This window comes from Haliotis rubra, unplaced genomic scaffold (genome assembly GCF_003918875.1).
Source record: "Haliotis rubra isolate DU_JTF1 unplaced genomic scaffold, ASM391887v1 Scf640, whole genome shotgun sequence".
In the NCBI taxonomy this organism is placed as follows: Eukaryota; Metazoa; Mollusca; class Gastropoda; order Lepetellida; family Haliotidae; genus Haliotis; species Haliotis rubra.
Genome location: NW_025767347.1, coordinates 125,174 through 144,617, shown reverse-complemented (window position 1 = coordinate 144,617; position 19,444 = coordinate 125,174). Strand labels below are relative to the sequence as shown.

General features: G+C 43.3%; 1 protein-coding gene across 1 annotated transcript; it reads right to left on the bottom strand.

Annotated features, from left to right (window-relative positions):
* Nucleotides 1–927: 927 nt before the first annotated feature.
* LOC124256860 (BPTI/Kunitz domain-containing protein 4-like) lies at nt 928–10,845 on the bottom strand. The gene is made up of 6 exons (XM_046690829.1): nt 10,812–10,845; nt 10,209–10,328; nt 9,546–9,629; nt 2,380–2,469; nt 2,023–2,130; nt 928–1,028 (listed from the first exon to the last, which is right to left on the bottom strand). The coding sequence occupies exons 1-6, from the start codon at nt 10,843–10,845 to the stop codon at nt 928–930; spliced, it is 537 nt and encodes a 178-aa protein (XP_046546785.1).
* Nucleotides 10,846–19,444: the final 8,599 nt, after the last annotated feature.

The window sequence follows — 19,444 nt, the reverse complement described above, 5'->3', positions numbered from 1 at the left end:
AATGTCGCTTGACTACTCAGCTTCATCTTGATGTACTGATCTAAACTTACGTTGGTAGTAGAAATGCGACTTTCATATTGCCCCATATGGTTTACGTTAATGACAGATGTAATTATAATAATTCAGAGAAGATATTTAATCCGAACGTAAACCGTCATCAAACTGTTATCATTTGTTTTTTTCTGGTAACGTTCGTCTTAACGTAGGGGGGCAGACACATCAATAGAACAGCGCACCAGTTAGCCCTGTGCGAGGATTCTTAATTTTGGTCACCGACACCGTCATTTGTTTTCTGCCTTAGATTAATCGTAATTATCCTTAGAAAGTATTAAATTTAGCATCTTAGAAAAGATGTAAAGTTCGCTCTACCCCAATGTGTTTTGTAATAAAGTATAGTTTTGCCCTGAACTATTATAACATCAAAGCACTCGGACTACCGTCCTCGTGCTTTAATTATAATAGTTCAGGGCAAAACTATACTTTATTACAAAACAAATTGGGGTAGAGCGAACTTTATTTCCTAAACACACGGAACCTATAGGTTCCTGGAACTACTCAGCTCAGCACTGCGATTTGCGGCGCCTTTGACGACAGGGTCACCTCATTCCCACCTGCTGAACTACCATCATCAGCAGATCCGTGAAGATCCTGGTTGGAATGAATCTTCAGTAACCCATGCTTGTCGTAAGAAGCGAGTAACGGGATCGGGTGGTCAGGCTCGCTGACTTGGTTGACACATGTCATCGTTTCCCCAGTTTGCATAGATCGATGCTCATACTATTGATCACTGAATTGTCTGGTTCAGAATCGATTATTTATAGCTGAAATATTGCTGAGTGCGGCGTTAAACAACAAGTACCATCATCAGCACTGCCACACCTGTATTCACTCAGGGAAGATTGATACAAAGGTGAGCACAATATCACGTCACTGACCTAGACATTGGCACAACTCGCAGCCATCCTTGTTGGTCACGAAACCATCGGGGCAGTCAAGGTCACAGAAGTCACGTGGGCAGAAGATGGGGGCTGCAAGTTAAGACAAAGATCTGGAAATGCGTTTAAATTAATGCAATATTTACAAATTTGTGACAGGTTTTACGCCGCTTTAAGCACTATCCCCGCAGTATTACGGTAGAGGACACAGGAAATGAGCTTCTTACAGGACTCGAACCCGAGTTTGGGGAATGACGAGCGAACACTTAACCACAGGGCGACTGGGATGTTTAAGGCACCGTGATTAAGGTAAACTGGCGTACAAAAGAAGTGAAAACCCGATGCTTTGGTAAAATGTTTTCCTAAAAACAGCGTAATATTTAGAAAAGTGTTTTGATTGTGACTCACAAGTCACAAACATTGTGTACGTGTTGCAATAACACCATAGATATCGTACCCAATTGGAACATTGCTAGCAAAATATTTACGTTTTTATAGTCTCAAAACACCAGGTGTGTACTTTCTTTTGTACATCAGTATAGCATGTGAATGTATTTACTGGGAAAATGTCCAGTAACTGCACAGATACACGGCTGCAACTGTGACTATAATTATTAGTATACTTCTGTCGAGAACATACGGGTGATTCATGGGAATCACTGACATGACTATAGAAGCGTCTTCTCAGACTTCAATACATCTATATTCAGCAATTTTTTACAAGAAATGTTGTTCCAGAAAAACAACTATAATTTGTTACTCGTATTTACTAAAAATATATATTTCCTAGCTGACAAAAACAGATTATTTTGAGGAATTTCCCCCCTCTTTTAAAGAAAACTCGCGTGTTACCAGTCAACATATGTCTACCCACAGCAGGACATCACCACCACCTCAGTGCCGGTACCATTCCCCACCCACGCCAACCCCTCCCCAACCCCGCTCCTCGCACCCTCTGGCTATATACCACCGCCGACCCAACTCCCCACCCTAACATCACAACAAACAGCCCACCCATCCGGCACCACACCTCCATCACCGCGACCATTCCCCACTACCACTCTCCACAAAACTACATCAAACCTACTCCTGTAAGCGCATTCACAGACAGGGCAACGGTCACTTCCGTTCTTGAAGCCATATTCACAGTACAACTCGCAGCTGACCACTGGGCATCCGGCCGGCCGGACATAATCTGAAACACCAGCCATCCATCATAAAAGCCTGACGTTAGATAAGGTGCCAAACAAATCGTTCAAGTGATGTTACAGCATGGAACTTTACATGAACATTCCTGTAGGTGTTTTCCGAGGAAAGAAAAAATCCATCTGAAAATGCAGGTGCCATTTTTTAAGATGTCCATGTTTTGTTATAAAAATACTATTTGTGTTTCAGTGTTTTCTTCTGCTAACGTAGGTGCTGAAATCTCTGTCATAATACCTACTTCCGACACACGTGCAAGTCGGGCATCCGTTTTCGTCATTGACGTAGCCCCTGTCGCACTTGTTGCTGCATAAACGCCGAGGACATGAAGCTGAAAGAAAAGAAATGATTCATTGAAGGTTTATTAAAGACATGCCACCCCCATTTACCACCATGTACCTGATACACAAACCACCATGTACCCGACACACACACCGCCGCGTACCCAAGACACCACCATGTACCCGAGACATCTCCACAACTGCGATTCAAGGCCACCATCTCGATATAACGCCAGGTGTTTTGCTGACATTATCCCAGCGGACCATTTACTCTTCAGCGTCAACACTCAGTCATTACAACACAGCCTCCCCTTGTACAAGTCCACCTTGACATTTAGGCTAGGAGACGGTTGTGTTCGCATAGACGTCAATATCTGTTAGCATTCAATTACGATACAGGTCTAATTGGGTGTAAAAAGTTTGAAACTAAACCAAATGACTTGCAATGACCTTGGCTTTTAAAAAGGTTCCCTCCTGAATGAGTTGCAGTTCGCAAGAAGTGCGTACTGTTCCCCGTTTAAAGTGTGGGTTATTTGGGGTCGCACATGTACAGGCTGTTAAATACTGGAAAGTAAATGCTCTTTAAACTTGCACAAAGACGGTTTTGTTGAACGCTATCCCTCTCCATCCATTCATACAGTTACTATATCCGCCCAATTGAATGTGTTTCGTCAGGTAATCGAGTTTCCCCAAAGCGTTGTTGATTTTTATTTAAAATGGCGCGTTACGACTCCGGAAGCATCACTACAAAATAAGTAATGTGACAGTGATAATTTGATTCAGTAATTTCTAAATTATTGTAACAGATTTTTAATTTACTGAAATTAATTATTTTTGGATATGTCATGAATTAGCTCAATGAAGCTTATACAGGTTGTGAGAGGCACGAAGTCAGGACATTTGGCTCAATATCGTTGGGTTCTTCTTAATTAGTGATGTGTGTATGCGCGCTTGCGCGTGGGCATGAATGTGTGTGCGTGTGTGTTTGTGACTGCTTGTAGGTGTCCAGACTAATACTAATGGCCCGCTGAGATACCATGTCGCCGTTAAGATGAATACCTCACTTAGACACCCAGACTGGTCCTATTTTAGCCGGCTTAAGTGGCGATATACAGGTTTGTATAGCAAGGTCTAATATAGTCTTTTTATGTATATTCAAACAACACAACGTGCACCTATAGGATACATCTTTAGTGTTACATATCACTGTGAGTGTATTTTACATCAATCCGTGAAGATCCATGTTAAAATTGGTCTTAAGCAACCTATGCTTGTTGCAAGAGGCGACTAACGGGATCGGGTGGTCAGGCTCCTGACTTGATTCACACGTCATCGTATCCCAGTTGCGCAGATCGATGCTCAAGATGTTGATCACTGGATTGTCTGGTCCAGGCATGATTTGTTACAGACCGCCGTCATATAGCTGGAATATTGCTGAATGTGGCGTTAAACAACTGGCAAATAAACAGAACAAGCATTTTACATAGCAACACGTTGTTTCAGACGTAAAGCTGTTCACACCAACATCGCCATTACATAGGTGAACTGACTACGATAAAGGTGTTCCTTGGTAGGTCCTCGAGAAAAGCGGGAAATATCACATTGTAACTACAGCAAGTCAATATTGATAGGGAGCTTGTAACACTGAAGGTACGTATTGACACAGCAACATCTCCTGGCAGTGTCAACACCTGGATGAAGACACGTGGTATAACCACCATTGGGTATCATGTATGTATACACCCAAATTTCCAGTACTCAACCACTGGCTGTGTGTCAATACGTCTCCACGTTTACACACGGCTTGAAACACTCACAAATAGATAGATAGATAGATAGATAGATAGATAGATAGTAAATACATTCTATATCCGTTCTGCCTCTGACATTCCGCTATATATGTATAGATACAGTCCAACAATAGATAGTAGAAGTATTTCTTACACACCCGTGGGTGAGAAACCCATGTGAGAAAACTGGTATCACACATATGTGTGAGATCGATTTCTAATCCCGTGATTGGCTACTCCATGGTGATGACCTAGGGTCAGGTTATGACGGACTACTTTCCTGATTAAAATTCATTGATAAGTTACTCGTGCTTCAATCGAACAGAAACCTGTTACTCTTGCCAAAAATACCCCTTTACACCTACCTGTTATTTTCGCGATTGCAACATAAACAGGTATTTATACAATGAGTCACAAGTAGAATAAATATAACACGAATCTATTTATTTTCTAATTCCTTTTATTAAAACTTTTGATTCCTAGTCATGAACTCAAAATGGCTCCAACAATCAGAGATACCGGTGTAAACAATTATGTGAAAATCACCGTTAGAGATAAAGCCCTTGATTCCCTTCGAATATTCAAAATGTACAACACTGGTACTTTTACTGGAGAGATGCGACAAGTGTGATGTGTCGTCTTGCAAAAATACCTGACACGATAACGTCAGTGCCTGTCGATTGTGAGATCGTTTTGCCTCGTTGTTTCTTTGGTGCATTGATGAAGATGACATTTTTCACTGATACACATGATGAAGACCCACTTCCAGCTCCGAGATACTATGTGATTCCAATGTTATCGTGAAATTCACTCATGACAATCAGAACCAAAACACACTCGTTGAAACAATGTACGACATGGTACGTTTTGCAAGGCTTCCTGAGTGCAAATGGCGGCACCCGTCCTTTCTATTCAATCGAACATGTATAGGAACGGTTGATCTACACATAAGTCTTTTCTCAAGATATTCCTCCGACGCATGATAATGAAAAGTTTATGTCTTGATAACTTACAGGATGTATTCAACTCACATTTCATACTGAAAACTCCGTAAATTCCATTACATTCCAAGTGGCAGTTTCTGGCTCGGGAAAACGAGAAGGATGTGGCGAAGAAGAGTAGTCCCCCATTGATAGTGAACGTAACCTCAGCAATGTCACATTCAAGCACACTGGGTGCACCTAATTACACACTCAAAAGATGGGAGAACATGGAACGTAAACTGGTACACAAGTACAGATCCCCAATGTGTAAAGAGATATCCAAAACAATCTTTCGATGACGACAACCACCAAGCGATAACGATGACGTCACTCGCTCAAATATTTTACCCTTGCAAGAATTAAAATCATCCACATTTGCATGGTAACATCATCGTTTGAGAGGGTTTAATTCATTTTCTGTGATCTTATCTAGTTATCATTATCACCATTGCCTTGATGATGCGAAGAGGTGGCAGAAACCTTTTTGTGGAGGGTCACCATGGGGATGAGTAGTGATTAGAAAGCCAAGTGACGTCACTCATTCATAAAGGTTGTGTTTAGGAAATAAAGTTCGCTCTACCCCAATGTGTTTTGTAATAAAGTATAGTTTTGCCCTGAACTATTATAATTAAAGCACGAGGACGGTAGTATAAAAAACAAATGATAAGTTTGATGACGGTTTACGTTCAGATTAAATATCTTCTCTGAATTATTTTAATTACATCTGTCATTAACGTAAACCATATGGGGCAATATGAACGTCGCATTTCTACTACCAACGTAAGTTTAGATCAGTACATCCAGATGAAGCAGAGCAGTCAAGCAACATTCCACGATTGCATTGTGGGAATGTAAACATTGCGAACGTTACCGTGTCGCTGAAAACTTGTGAGTCGAACTGAGACATTTTAACCGTCGTAAAACATAAACGTAATGTTTCCACCAGTGATGGTAGCTGCGTGAAGCAACTGCAAACCAAGAAACGGGATGCAACGGAGTAGTTTACTGTAGGAGGCCGTACGAGGCGATGACAACTGACATGCATCGTGACGTCCCTTACATTGTGACGTAATGTAAAATAATTCGATTACGAGGGGGCACACTAGAATGGCGCAGTGACGGGATAACGTCATTCAATTGTTACGTCATCAAAAAACTATACCTTTATTGTCTCATAATGTATTCTTTTTTCGATTGTTCTAGCCGCTAGGCATCTTAGAATGTGTATTATTGCGCACCTACGATGTGAAAACATGAAATTTGAATCTATTCGACCATAAAATGGTGCGATTTTATGGTGTGTAAGAAACAGACTACTGTACTCGTGTCTGTCAGATACCATTCATCTTACAACTCGTTGTTTCGAAACGTATTTAACGAGCGAAAGCGAGTTAAATGCGTTTTGAAACAACTCGTTGTAAGATAAATGATATCTGACAGACACTCGTTTAGTAATCTCTATATCCTACACGTTGTATCTCCATGAATACTGTACAAATGTAGATGGTATAAGTCATTTTTTTCCGAATGGTGTTGTAAATCTGTGAATAGAGTCTAAAACTGGATACTATGAGGTTGTTGACAGGTTGTTGTATATTTCTGAATATTGTCCAATACTGGATTGTAAAAAGATGGGCTGTTTTTATCTCCTACACATCGTACATCTACGAATACTGCCCAGTACTGAATGGAGTATAAAGTGTAAAACTAGGGTGATACTATAGGGTTGTAGACGCGTTGTTGTATATTAATGAATGGTGTCCTGTACTAGATGCTCCGTTCTATTATCCCCAACAAGCCACTGTATCAACGATTAAGTTACATTTGAGAAGTCATTCTATTGTTTAGCACTCAATTATTTATAAGGAAAGGGCAGCTGTTGTTTCAATGCACGTGTAACGTTCTGTGTTCACGTTAAGCAGGTACGGCCCACGGCCCAGGTACGGATGCACTTAGAGAGAGTCCGCTTCTAACAAGTTCTTAATTTGACGTATAGACTTTTTCGGATATTTTTCGAATTTTTGCATTAGGATATAGGAAATGTGTCAAGATCAAGCAATGTATAATATAATTGAAGATGGGGAATGCCTCCGTAACTTTCCATTCCTGAAAAATAATTGACATCGGCATGGCGGGGCCTCGCTTCCAATATTTTTAAGGAATGGAGAGTTACTCGGCCATTCCCCTCTACGCACTCTTCTGTACCGGATACAAGGTCTTTCTGCATCAGATGGTACTCAATGTTCATTAGCATCAGCTTCAGAGATGCAAATGTACAAGCCTCATGTTTTATTTTGTTTTATCAACCTTATCAACTTCGAACTTGTCGAACTATCACATCATATATATTATTTAATATATGGGTAATGTTGTTTACATTATTATATAGTCTGCCATTGTTTTTGCACAGAAAGCTTCAATCGAATTAAAAGAGGACAGGTTGATATTGCCTTGAGTGAGTGAGTGAGCGAGTGAGTGAGTATGTTTTTATGTTTTTTACGCCACTGTTACCAATATACTAGCAACATGACCCGGCGGACACAAGAAATGGGTTCACACGTTGTACCCATATGGGGAATCGAACCCGGGCCTACGGCGTGACAGGCGAACGCTTTAACCACTAGGCTACACCACCGTCCCCGATATTGCCTTGAACTGATGCAACCTGTCGTTAGTACTGTAATTTAAAAACAACAACCTTATTTTCAAATTCAAAACATTGTTAGAAAAATAAATGATAATGATACGGGACAAGTATAACAAAAATCAAGTTTTTTCTATAGATTTGTACGTAAATAAAAAAGAAACTATATGAAAACAGTGTCTACCAGAACAATATTAATAAAAAAATACTGAAAAACCAGACCCGCTATCATGACGCCTTGTCTGGGTATGACGTCATTACAGCGTACGCAAATGGTGTACACGTTATATCTAAATGCTATAAAACTTGCTTTGTAAAATTGTAAAATGCATTGATCAGTTTTTAGATCTCATCTATTGACATAAATAATGAAATCAGGTTCGCCCCTGTCGAGTCGTAATGAACAATCCCGTTGAATTAAGCGACTGAAAGAAAAATGCATCTCATATCTCCCGTGTTAATATTTGTACATGGGAGTCTACCCACGTGTTGGGACACTCCACACCGTACACTATTTTCCATGGTACATCGAGCTAATATGGACAAGCCAGTTTCTTCGCACTCTGTAAACAAGGCAATAAAACACTTAAAAAGGGGACTTTTTCCGTGTTGATAGAATAATCATCTCCGAAAAAACATAACCTGCGTCATCGTCCGTGTATGTGTGTAACTATTCATTCTACTGTGAGTAGATGGAGAGTTGACGATAGGTCGAGGGATTTGGTGAGGAGGCTATATGTTTAGTTGATTAAAAAAATAAGCCTAAATGTTTTGGTTGTGTTTAAAAAGCATCAAGTTCTTTTTCAAGTGAGTGAGTGAGTGAGTTTAGTTTTACGCCGCACTCAGCAATATTCCAGCTATATGGCGGTGGTCTGTAAATAATCGAGTCTGGACCAGACAATCCAGTGATCAACAGCATGAGCAAGTTATTTTTCAAAGACAGCATAGCAGCTTTTTCAACAGTCTGAACATCCTTGTGTTTTTCCAGCAGTTTATTGTTTTCTGTAAAATGGAAGTGTGAACGTTTTTCTGATTTAAGGTTACGATATATTCAGAAATATTTTACTGATTTTGATCTAAATGCCAATTTTATTAACATTATGAAAACACATAATGATTGTATCATAAAAGATGTTAGTGTGTTTCCGTATCATGTACTTCAGCGCAATAGAAATGTTCCTCTTACACAGCATGTGCACTAAACTATCTATACCATATGCAAATGACTGTATGATGGGCCTGTGGCCTTTTACTGAATAAACTTGTCTGTCTGTCTGTCTGTCTGTAAAATGGAAGCTAAAAGCAGAGGGACCCGTTCCAGAAAGCGACCTTAGCGCTAACATCCTCATAGGAGTCAATATATATTAGCCCCTATATCGATTTGTGGAATGGCGCTCAGCTTCGTGGGCAGATGTATTCTAGTGATATATTTTGATTGAGTCGTTATGGTAACTGGTTACGTCACAAAGGTTTGTGGTGTAACTTCAGTGTAGCTTTTAGATTATGGCATCTACAGCAATGCGGGATAAATTTAATTAATACATTGGACTAGAGTTGTAAGTAAGACAAGCCACGCCATAGGTCAGCAGAGGGGTCACTTCCCAATCGAAAGTCTGGTGACCAGTTGGTTAAGGGTTATATTCTAACGAAATGATTTATATAATCAGCTGGATAATCGACAAGGAGGTGGGGATAGACAAACAACTCACGCATGAAGCAGGAGCACGTTGCACAGCCGTCACCGTTGTAGACGCGACCCGAGGAACACCAGTTCCTGCATACTGGCCCACAACCTGAAACACAGGGAGGTCTGCTGAAACCTCGGTCTCAGATCAACCATCACACTCTGAAGTAACCCGACCTGAATATGGACATTACTTAATTAAAAAGACCCACACACTCGACCCTTAGTGTCACCTTGAAGTGTTCACAGATAACCACTGTCTCTGGGAGGCCAACCCCACCCCTATTCCGACCAACGCCTATACCCTTAATTTTTCTGTCGCCCCCTTAGGGTCATACAACTCCTTTTACACACTAAGATGTTACTTTCTTCCTGGCGTCTTATATTGACATCTATCCCCAAAGGTTTTCATTGACATCCGTCACACTAATACACCCACACAATTGAACAGAGTCAACTTGAGGTTAACACTGACGTCCTTTTGCATGGTAGATGCCAACAACTTACTTGGATCAAACTGAAATTTCTACAAACATCATTCCCGCTGATCGATCCCCACAATTTACTATTGTCACACTGAGTTTTTCCACTATAATCCCTCCCTTTAATACATGCTCACATGTTATTGGTGCATCCTCACTAGTACAGGGATTTTCTCTGTGGATTCTGTTAGATCCTCCCAACTTACGTTTGTCGTACTCTGTTCGACACTGGCAGGTGACACACCCATTCCGGGCGTATCTCCCGAAGGGGCAGTAGTTCTCACACCTGATGACGCTACAGGAGGAGTTGGAGCTCACCACGGTGTCTGTAACAGCATCAACGTCATGAATAAATACTAACACTTTTCACAGTTATACCTGTGGGATCTTACACACACTTCAGTCTAAAAAGTATTTCACATAAGAACGAAATGACGCAAGTGTAATATTTTATTTATTAGCATAGATTTCATTTGAAGAAAGATAACAATGCTATATTTGGCAATACACTTTCTCAGTTAAGTACAAACTACTTTCTTCAGGTAAGTCCCTCTAGAGATTCGAACCCAGACTCTCAATGTGAGGCACAATATCGCCCACGCACAAAGGTAGAGGCCTGATCCACACTAGCACCACAGCTTCCACAACAATGGAAGTCCGACACCTGGTAGTCTGACCGAAAAAACTCCTGCAAATATTTATTTGTATTCAACAGCCAGTAGCATAAAAACAATTTTAGACACCATGGTAAGTTATACTTTTTGAAATAAATTCCCACGCTTAGACCATGCTCAATTTGAGAATCCCACCGACATTTCCAACAAGAGAGAATCCCACCGACATTTCCAACAAGAGAGAATCCCACAGACATTTCCAACAAGAGAGAATCCCACCGACATTTCCAACAAGAGAGAATCCCACAGACATTTCCAACAAGAGAGAAAAAAAGGATTTGTTAAGACCACATGTGGTCTGACGGAGAGACCACAGGACACGCACTTGTCTCCAGACGGGAATACAAGTATAACATCTGGTCTGACGGAGAGACCACAGGACACGCACTTGTCTCCAGACGGGAATACAAGTATAACATCTGGTCTGACGGAGAGACCACAGGACACGCACTTGTCTCCAGACGGGAATACAAGTATAACATCTGGTCTGACGGAGAGACTACAGGACACGCACTTGTCTCCAGACGGGAATACAAGTATAACATCTGGTCTGACGGAGAGACTACAGGACGCACTTGTCTCCAGACGGGGATACAAGTATAACATCTGGTCTGACGGAGAGACCACAGGACACGCACTTGTCTCCAGACGGGAATACAAGTATAACATCTGGTCTGACGGAGAGACTACAGGACACGCACTTGTCTCCAGACGGGAATACAAGTATAACATCTGGTCTGACGGAGAGACCACAGGACACGCACTTGTCTCCAGACGGGAATACAAGTATAACATCTGGTCTGACGGAGAGACTACAGGACACGCACTTGTCCAGACGGGAATACAAGTATAACATCTGGTCTGACGGAGAGACTACAGGACACGCACTTGTCTCCAGACGGGAATACAAGTATAACATCTGGTCTGACGGAGAGACTACAGGACACGCACTCCAGACGGGGATACAAGTATAACATCTGGTCTGACGGAGAGACTACAGGACACGCACTTGTCCAGACGGGGATACAAGTATAACATCTGGTCTGACGGAGAGACCACAGGACACACTTGTCTCCAGACGGGGATACAAGTATAACATCTGGTCTGACGGAGACCACAGGACAGACAGGGATACTTGTCTCCAGACGGGGATACAAGTATAACATCTGGTCTGACGGAGAGACTACAGGACACACAGCACGGGGATACAAGTATAACATCCAGACGGGGATACAAGTATAACATCTGGTCTGACGGAGAGACCACAGGACACGCACTTGTCTCCAGACGGGAATACAAGTATAACATCTGGTCTGACGGAGAGACTACAGGACACGCACTTGCACTCCAGACGGGAATACAAGTATAACATCTGGTCTGACGGAGAGACTACAGGACACGCACTCCAGACGGGGATACAAGTATAACATCTGGTCTGACGGAGAGACCACAGGACACGCACTTGTCTCCAGACGGGAATACAAGTATAACATCTGGTCTGACGGAGAGACTACAGGACACGCACTCCAGACGGGAATACAAGTATAACATCTGGTCTGACGGAGAGACTACAGGACACGCACTGTCAGACGGGGATATACAAGTATAACATCTGGTCTGACGGAGAGACTGACACAGGACACGCACTTGTCTCCAGACGGGAATACAAGTATAACATCTGGTCTGACGGAGAGACTACAGGACACGCACTCCAGACGGGAATACAAGTATAACATCTGGTCTGACGGAGAGACTACAGGACACGCACTCCAGACGGGGATACAAGTATAACATCTGGTCTGACGGAGAGACTACAGGACACGCACTCCAGACGGGAATACAAGTATAACATCTGGTCTGACGGAGAGACTACAGGACACTTGCACTCCAGACGGGGATACAAGTATAACATCTGGTCTGACGGAGAGACTACAGGACACGCACTCCAGACGGGGATACAAGTATAACATCTGGTCTGACGGAGAGACTACAGGACACGCACTCCAGACGGGGATACAAGTATAACATCTGGTCTGACGGAGAGACTACAGGACACGCACTCCAGACGGGGATACAAGTATAACATCTGGTCTGACGGAGAGACTACAGGACACGCACTCCAGACGGGGATACAAGTATAACATCTGGTCTGACGGAGAGACTACAGGACATGCACTCCAGACGGGGATACAAGTATAACATCTGGTCTGACGGAGAGACTACAGGACACGCACTCCAGACGGGGATACAAGTATAACATCTGGTCTGACGGAGAGACTACAGGACGCACTCCAGACGGGGATACAAGTATAACATCTGGTCTGACGGAGAGACTACAGGACACGCACTCCAGACGGGAATACAAGTATAACATCTGGTCTGACGGAGAGACTACAGGACACGCACTCCAGACGGGAATACAAGTATAACATCTGGTCTGACGGAGAGACTACAGGACACGCACTCCAGACGGGGATACAAGTATAACATCTGGTCTGACGGAGAGACTACAGGACACGCACTCCAGACGGGGATACAAGTATAACATCTGGTCTGACGGAGAGACTACAGGACACGCACTCCAGACGGGAATACAAGTATAACATCTGGTCTGACGGGGGGGAGAGACTACAGGACACGCACTCCAGACGGGAATACAAGTATAACATCTGGTCTGACGGAGAGACTACAGGACACGCACTCCAGACGGGAATACAAGTATAACATCTGGTCTGACGGAGAGACTACAGGACACGCACTCCAGACGGGGATACAAGTATAACATCTGGTCTGACGGAGAGACTACAGGACACGCACTCCAGACGGGAATACAAGTATAACATCTGGTCTGACGGAGAGACTACAGGACACATCAGACAGGGAATACAAGTATAACATCTGGTCTGACGGAGAGACTACAGGACACGCACTCCAGACGGGGATACAAGTATAACATCTGGTCTGACGGAGAGACTACAGGACACGCACTCCAGACGGGGATACAAGTATAACATCTGGTCTGACGGAGAGACTACAGGACACGCACTTGTCTCCAGACGGGAATACAAGTATAACATCTGGTCTGACGGAGAGACTACAGGACACGCACTTGTACAGGACACGCACTCCAGACGGGAATACAAGTATAACATCTGGTCTGACGGAGAGACTACAGGACACGCACTCCAGACGGGGATACAAGTATAACATCTGGTCTGACGGAGAGACTACAGGACACGCACTCCAGACGGGGATACAAGTATAACATCTGGTCTGACGGAGAGACCACAGGACACGCACTTGTCTCCAGACGGGAATACAAGTATAACATCTGGTCTGACGGAGAGACTACAGGACACGCACTCCAGACGGGGATACAAATATAACACTGCAGGGTGCGACACACCGCCCTCACTAACACATCTTCTACTGACTGTATACATTAGGTTTCAGTAAGTAGCAGTGAATCTTCCACCTACTGTATGGCGGGGGTTCATAAGGACGGCAGTCACACACGGAGCATCCGTACTCGTCCAGTCTGTGGCCGTAGGGGCAGAAGTCGCAGTAGGAGATGTCGGGGCAGTCTGGGGAAGAAACGTTGAGTGAGTGAGTGGTTGAGTGAGTGGTTGATTGAGTGTTTGAGTGATTGAGTGATTGAGTGTTTGAGTGATTGAGTGATTGAGTGTTTGAGTGTTTGAGTGATTGAGTGATTGAGTGGTTGATTGAGTGGTTGATTTAGTGTTTGAGTGATTGAGTGAGCAAATGGTTGAATGAGTACTTGAGCGGATAGTTGAGTGAGGTTTTGCGTGGGTGAGTGAGTGAGTGAGTGAGAGCGTGACTGAATGAATAAGAGTGTGGCTGGGTTAGTGAGTGAGAGAGTGGCTGAGTTAGTGGTTGAGTGAGTGAGTGAGCGGGTGCGTGAGCGAGTGGTTGAGCGAGTGGTTGAGTGAGCGGCTGAGCGAGTGGTTGCGTGAGTAAGTGGTTGGGTGTGTGAGTGAGTGAGTGCGAGAGTGACTGAGATAGTGGTTGAGTGAGTGAGTGTGCGTGTGCGTGAGTGAGTGGTTGAGGAGGTAGTTGAGTGAGTCGTTGAGTGAGTGAGTGGTTGGATGTGTGAGTGAGAAAGGAGCTAAATGAAGGAGTGAGTGTCTGGGTAAATGAGTGAGTGAAGAACCACCCAGTACCTTAAAGAAAAATCACAATTAAACTGTTCCCTTACAGTGTGGTACATGTATTCCCTTACCGTCGTTCAAACAATCACATCCTTGGCAGCCTTGTGTGTCGTTCCTGTAGCCGTCGGGACAATCTTTAGAACACAATACCCGTGGACACGCGACTGGGGAGGCAGCTGTAAACGAATTGTAAATGTTGTGATCTTGGCGAGATTGAAGATGAATTTTACTTTCTGGTGAAATGTAACCTCTATACAGATATCCGTGATGATATGACTAAGAAGTTTTACAATAATTCACCGTCATCATTATCTCCCTCAGACCTTTCCATTGTTATAATGCAAGCTAATATCAACTGTAACGCCTTAGCAGTAGGTGTTTTCTATATGTATAAACCTCGTCTTAAACACCGTTCATAACATCATTCAATTAAGGTAATAACAATGATATCATCTATAAAGCGTTTTATCCATCCACAAGTTGTCCTGTACAATTGTTTTGTATTTCATGTATCATAATCCTGGTAACATTGCTAGAGTATTTTATGTGCTTTACATTTTATATATTTTTAATGCAATTTAACTGTACAATCGTGTCTCGTACGCCTGATATTTTCTTCAACTAGTCGACGAAATGTGTATGTATATCTGGAAAATATGTGACACGTTAATAAACTAATTTTCTTGTCTTTATGTTCCCTTTCTGTAGATAAGTAGCTTACACATTATTTCATGGCGTAATAAGGCAATCGACTAAAGGGGCGATGGTGTAGCCTAGTGGTTAAAGCGTTCGCTTGTCACGCTGAAGACCCGGGTTCGATTCCCCACATGGGCGCGTGAAGCTCTGGTGCCTCCTCTTCTCCCCCGCGCGCGCGGTGATATTGCCGGAATATTACTAAAAGCGGCGTAAAACCATAGTCACTCACTCAGCTAAAACCCTCAAAATCGATCTCTTCACAGGACCGTTTGTTTACTGTTTAATTATACACCAACCGTTGTTAACACACGCCTCCTGTTGGATCGCTGTTCGAGTCATGATTTGCTCGGGGAACCAACCCTTTAATATTGAATGTTTCCAACCATACACGATCTGTTGTGTGAGTGAATCACTTGAACGCCGCCTCTGTGTTGTTTCAGCCATACAGCGAGCGACTTATAGGACGGAGCAGGTAGCCTGTGGTAGCCTAGTGGCTAAAACGCTCGCTCACCAGAAGTGGGCTTTACATATTGGACCCATGTGTGGAAACGAACCCCGGTCTGGCGTGACGAGTGAACGCTTTAACCACTGAAGACCCGGGTTCGATTCCCTACATGGGTACAATGTGTGAAGCCCATTTCTGGTGTCCCTCGCCTTGATATTGCTAGAATATTGCTATAAATGTGTTGCCGTATATTTTTGATATATTATATGAATGTGTTGCCGTTGCCCCGGGTCGTGCATTTCATCAACCGTTACAGAGCGAGACGCACGTGCCAGGCATACGGGAGATATTTCAGGTGCATCAGACAGGGGCGACCCACTGAGTGTGAGTTACGTTATGAGCTGCTGAACACCTTCTTAAACACGGTTATCAATGTTGTTTAAGACGTTACAGGAGTTAAGGTTCTGTGAATGTTGGACACAGTTTAAATAGGTTATAACACTCACGTCTTGTTTGTTTGTTTCTTTATGTCTTTATAACGCCGCACTCAACAATATTCCAGCTATGTGGCGGCGGTCTGTAAATTATCAAGTTTGGACTAGACAAGCCAGTGACCAACACGCAATCGATGCACGCAATTAGTATACGATGACATGTGTCAACCCTGTCAACAAGCCTGACCAGTCGATCCCTATAGTCGCCTCTTACGCCAAGCATGGGTTACTGAAGATCAAATTTAATCCGGATCTTCACGGGTACTCAGGGTCAAGAGGCTAAAATGGCAAGTCCTCGGCTATAACCTGTAAATGCCGATGCGGAGGGTATACTAAGTCTTGTCTCAGGAGCCGCCATTGGCTCTGATGCGCTTCTTGCACATGTAAGAAGCTGTGTTTGAATCCCGAATAATCTCGATTATGTTTACAGGTACTTCAGCACTCTACCCGTGTTCGTTTCAGCGAAGTTGTAACCGTCTAAAACACGTCGTCATATAATGTGAACACTGCTCAAGGCGGCGTTAAATCCAACTCACTCACTCGTAAATTGTCGAATGAGTAGTGAGTAAGTTTAGTTCATTTAGTTTCATTTAGCAATATTCCATCAATATCGTGGCGGGGAACACCAGGGGCTTCACACATTATACCCATGTGGGGAATCGAATCCGGGTCTTCTACGTGACGAGCGAACGCTTTACCCACAAGGCTACCGCACCGACTGTGTAACACGGTGACGTATTGTATAGTTATACAACGTGATGCGGCATGGGATTAATTTGCCTCCATGTACTGCGACAGTCATCTGATTGTCATACTGAATGTCTCCAACGTGCAGATGTGAGCTAAATATACCCCGTGTCAACACAGGGACACCATGTCTGTGTGGACACTCAAAGAAGGTGTTTGCCAGCACACTGTAGGTAGTTCTTTCTCACGGGATGAGCATGAATGCATTGAAATAGGCAAAACGGATTTTAAATAGCGTCAACTGTAACGCCAGTTTGCAGCACTTTGGGAGCTTCGGTACAGAAGTCCGGCTGGCGCAGGTCTCTTGTTAGTTGACAGACTGTGTACAACACATGTTTGTTTGTTGTTTAACATGGTAGCTCTTTTAGCTATATGGTGGCACATGATCCAATCTGGAGCAGGCAGCGAGAGGTTGACATCATGGACACCGATCTACGCTATCTGGATACGATAAAATACGTGCACCAACATGCAATTCTACAGATGTTGTTTTGAATGTGTAGAATTATTCGCTAATTGGTAGAGTACAGCTAGGCACAAGCTGCCTGTGGGGCAGTAGAAGGTAATATTCACATTACCACCACATCTTATCGGATACCCATTCGCTACTTGGTAGAGTACAGCTAGGCACAAGCTGCCTGTGGGGCAGTAGATGGTAATATTCACGCTAACATCACATCCTATCGGGTAGCCATTCGCTGCTTGGTAGCGAGTACAGCTGGATACATATTCACGCTACCACAATATCCTGCCGGGTATCCATTCGCTGCTTGGTAGAGAGTACAGCTGGGTGCATATTCACGTTACCTCCACATCTTATCGGGTACCCATTAGCTGCTTGGTAGCGAGTACAGCTGGGTACATATTCACACTACCGCCACATCCTATCGGGTACCCATTTGCACTTTGGTAAAGACTACAGCTGGGTACATTTTCACGCGAGACAGCAATATGCAACATGTGTTTCAATGCAAGATAGTGTGAAACTCTTGTAAATTTAGGAGTGAAACTGCCAGTTATGACCCCCATAAACCCGCAGCTTCACCTGTCTGGTTTTTGTATTCGACGTTCTTAGGACAAATGTACAATCATGTTCTCCGGTGAAGACTGTGATTAATACTGTCAATAATACAAGAGCTCACGTTATTTCCCGCAATAGTCCACTGACTAAACAACTCCCTATACACACTGGCACCATCCAATCAACATCTAACTACTTATTTCTGGGGCGCTGGGGTAGCGTAGTGGTTAAAGCGTTCGCTCGTCACGCTGAATATTCGGGTTCGATTCCCCACATGTGTACAAATATAAAGCCCATGCCTGGTGTTCCCCGCCGTGATATTGCTGGAATATTGCTAAAAGCGGCGTAAAACTAAAGTCACTCACCAACACATTTCCTTATGATACTCGTACACGAAACAGCGTCAAGCCTCACTCACTCCCGGAAAATGACATCCTTGAGTCGGCTATTGATAAGCCATGATTCATATGTCCTTTAATGTATTTGTACAAACTGAACATTCCGGGCGACACGGGATACGGGACACAGTTTAAACATACAGAATATCCCTACAAAACAACATCTCAACAGCTTGTTTCACGTTTACACATCTGAAGCCTGTCCATGAATCTGTTCCAGATCAGCACAAAGTGCCTCTCTAAGTTCATTGTCGCTCAATGCCTGGAGCTAATTACTTTCCGTGGGTCGCGGTATGAGAGCTGGAGGAGGGTGAAGAAATGGTGTTGATGGATCTACCTGCTTCACTGAGTGGCGTTTTAGAAGTTGAAAGTACAATACTGACAAATCTAGGGATATACATGTATTTATGTTTTGTGAGTGCCATGTTTATATTTTGTGAACCTTTCAGTATTGAACTATCCAGGTGTTACTATACATAAACCTGGGCGAATAAGCCCCGTTAATTCGGACGGTAGCATTAACATGATCCGGAACGAACAATGGATCGGATACAGGCCAATTTTGCATTTGTGCAGACATATATAGTTATTTCTAGTAGTTATTGCCCGGTAAGTAGGGTGTCCATATTAACGGGGTCCACACCAACGAGTTTTTTTGTGTGTCATAGTTTGTTTCATTGCACAGCAAATTGTCGGATTAACGAGAATGTCGGATTATCGAATTCTGAGTTCAGATCACGTTCATGGTCAAAAACAGGATAATCATGATTCATATTAAGATTATATGACTGGAAATAA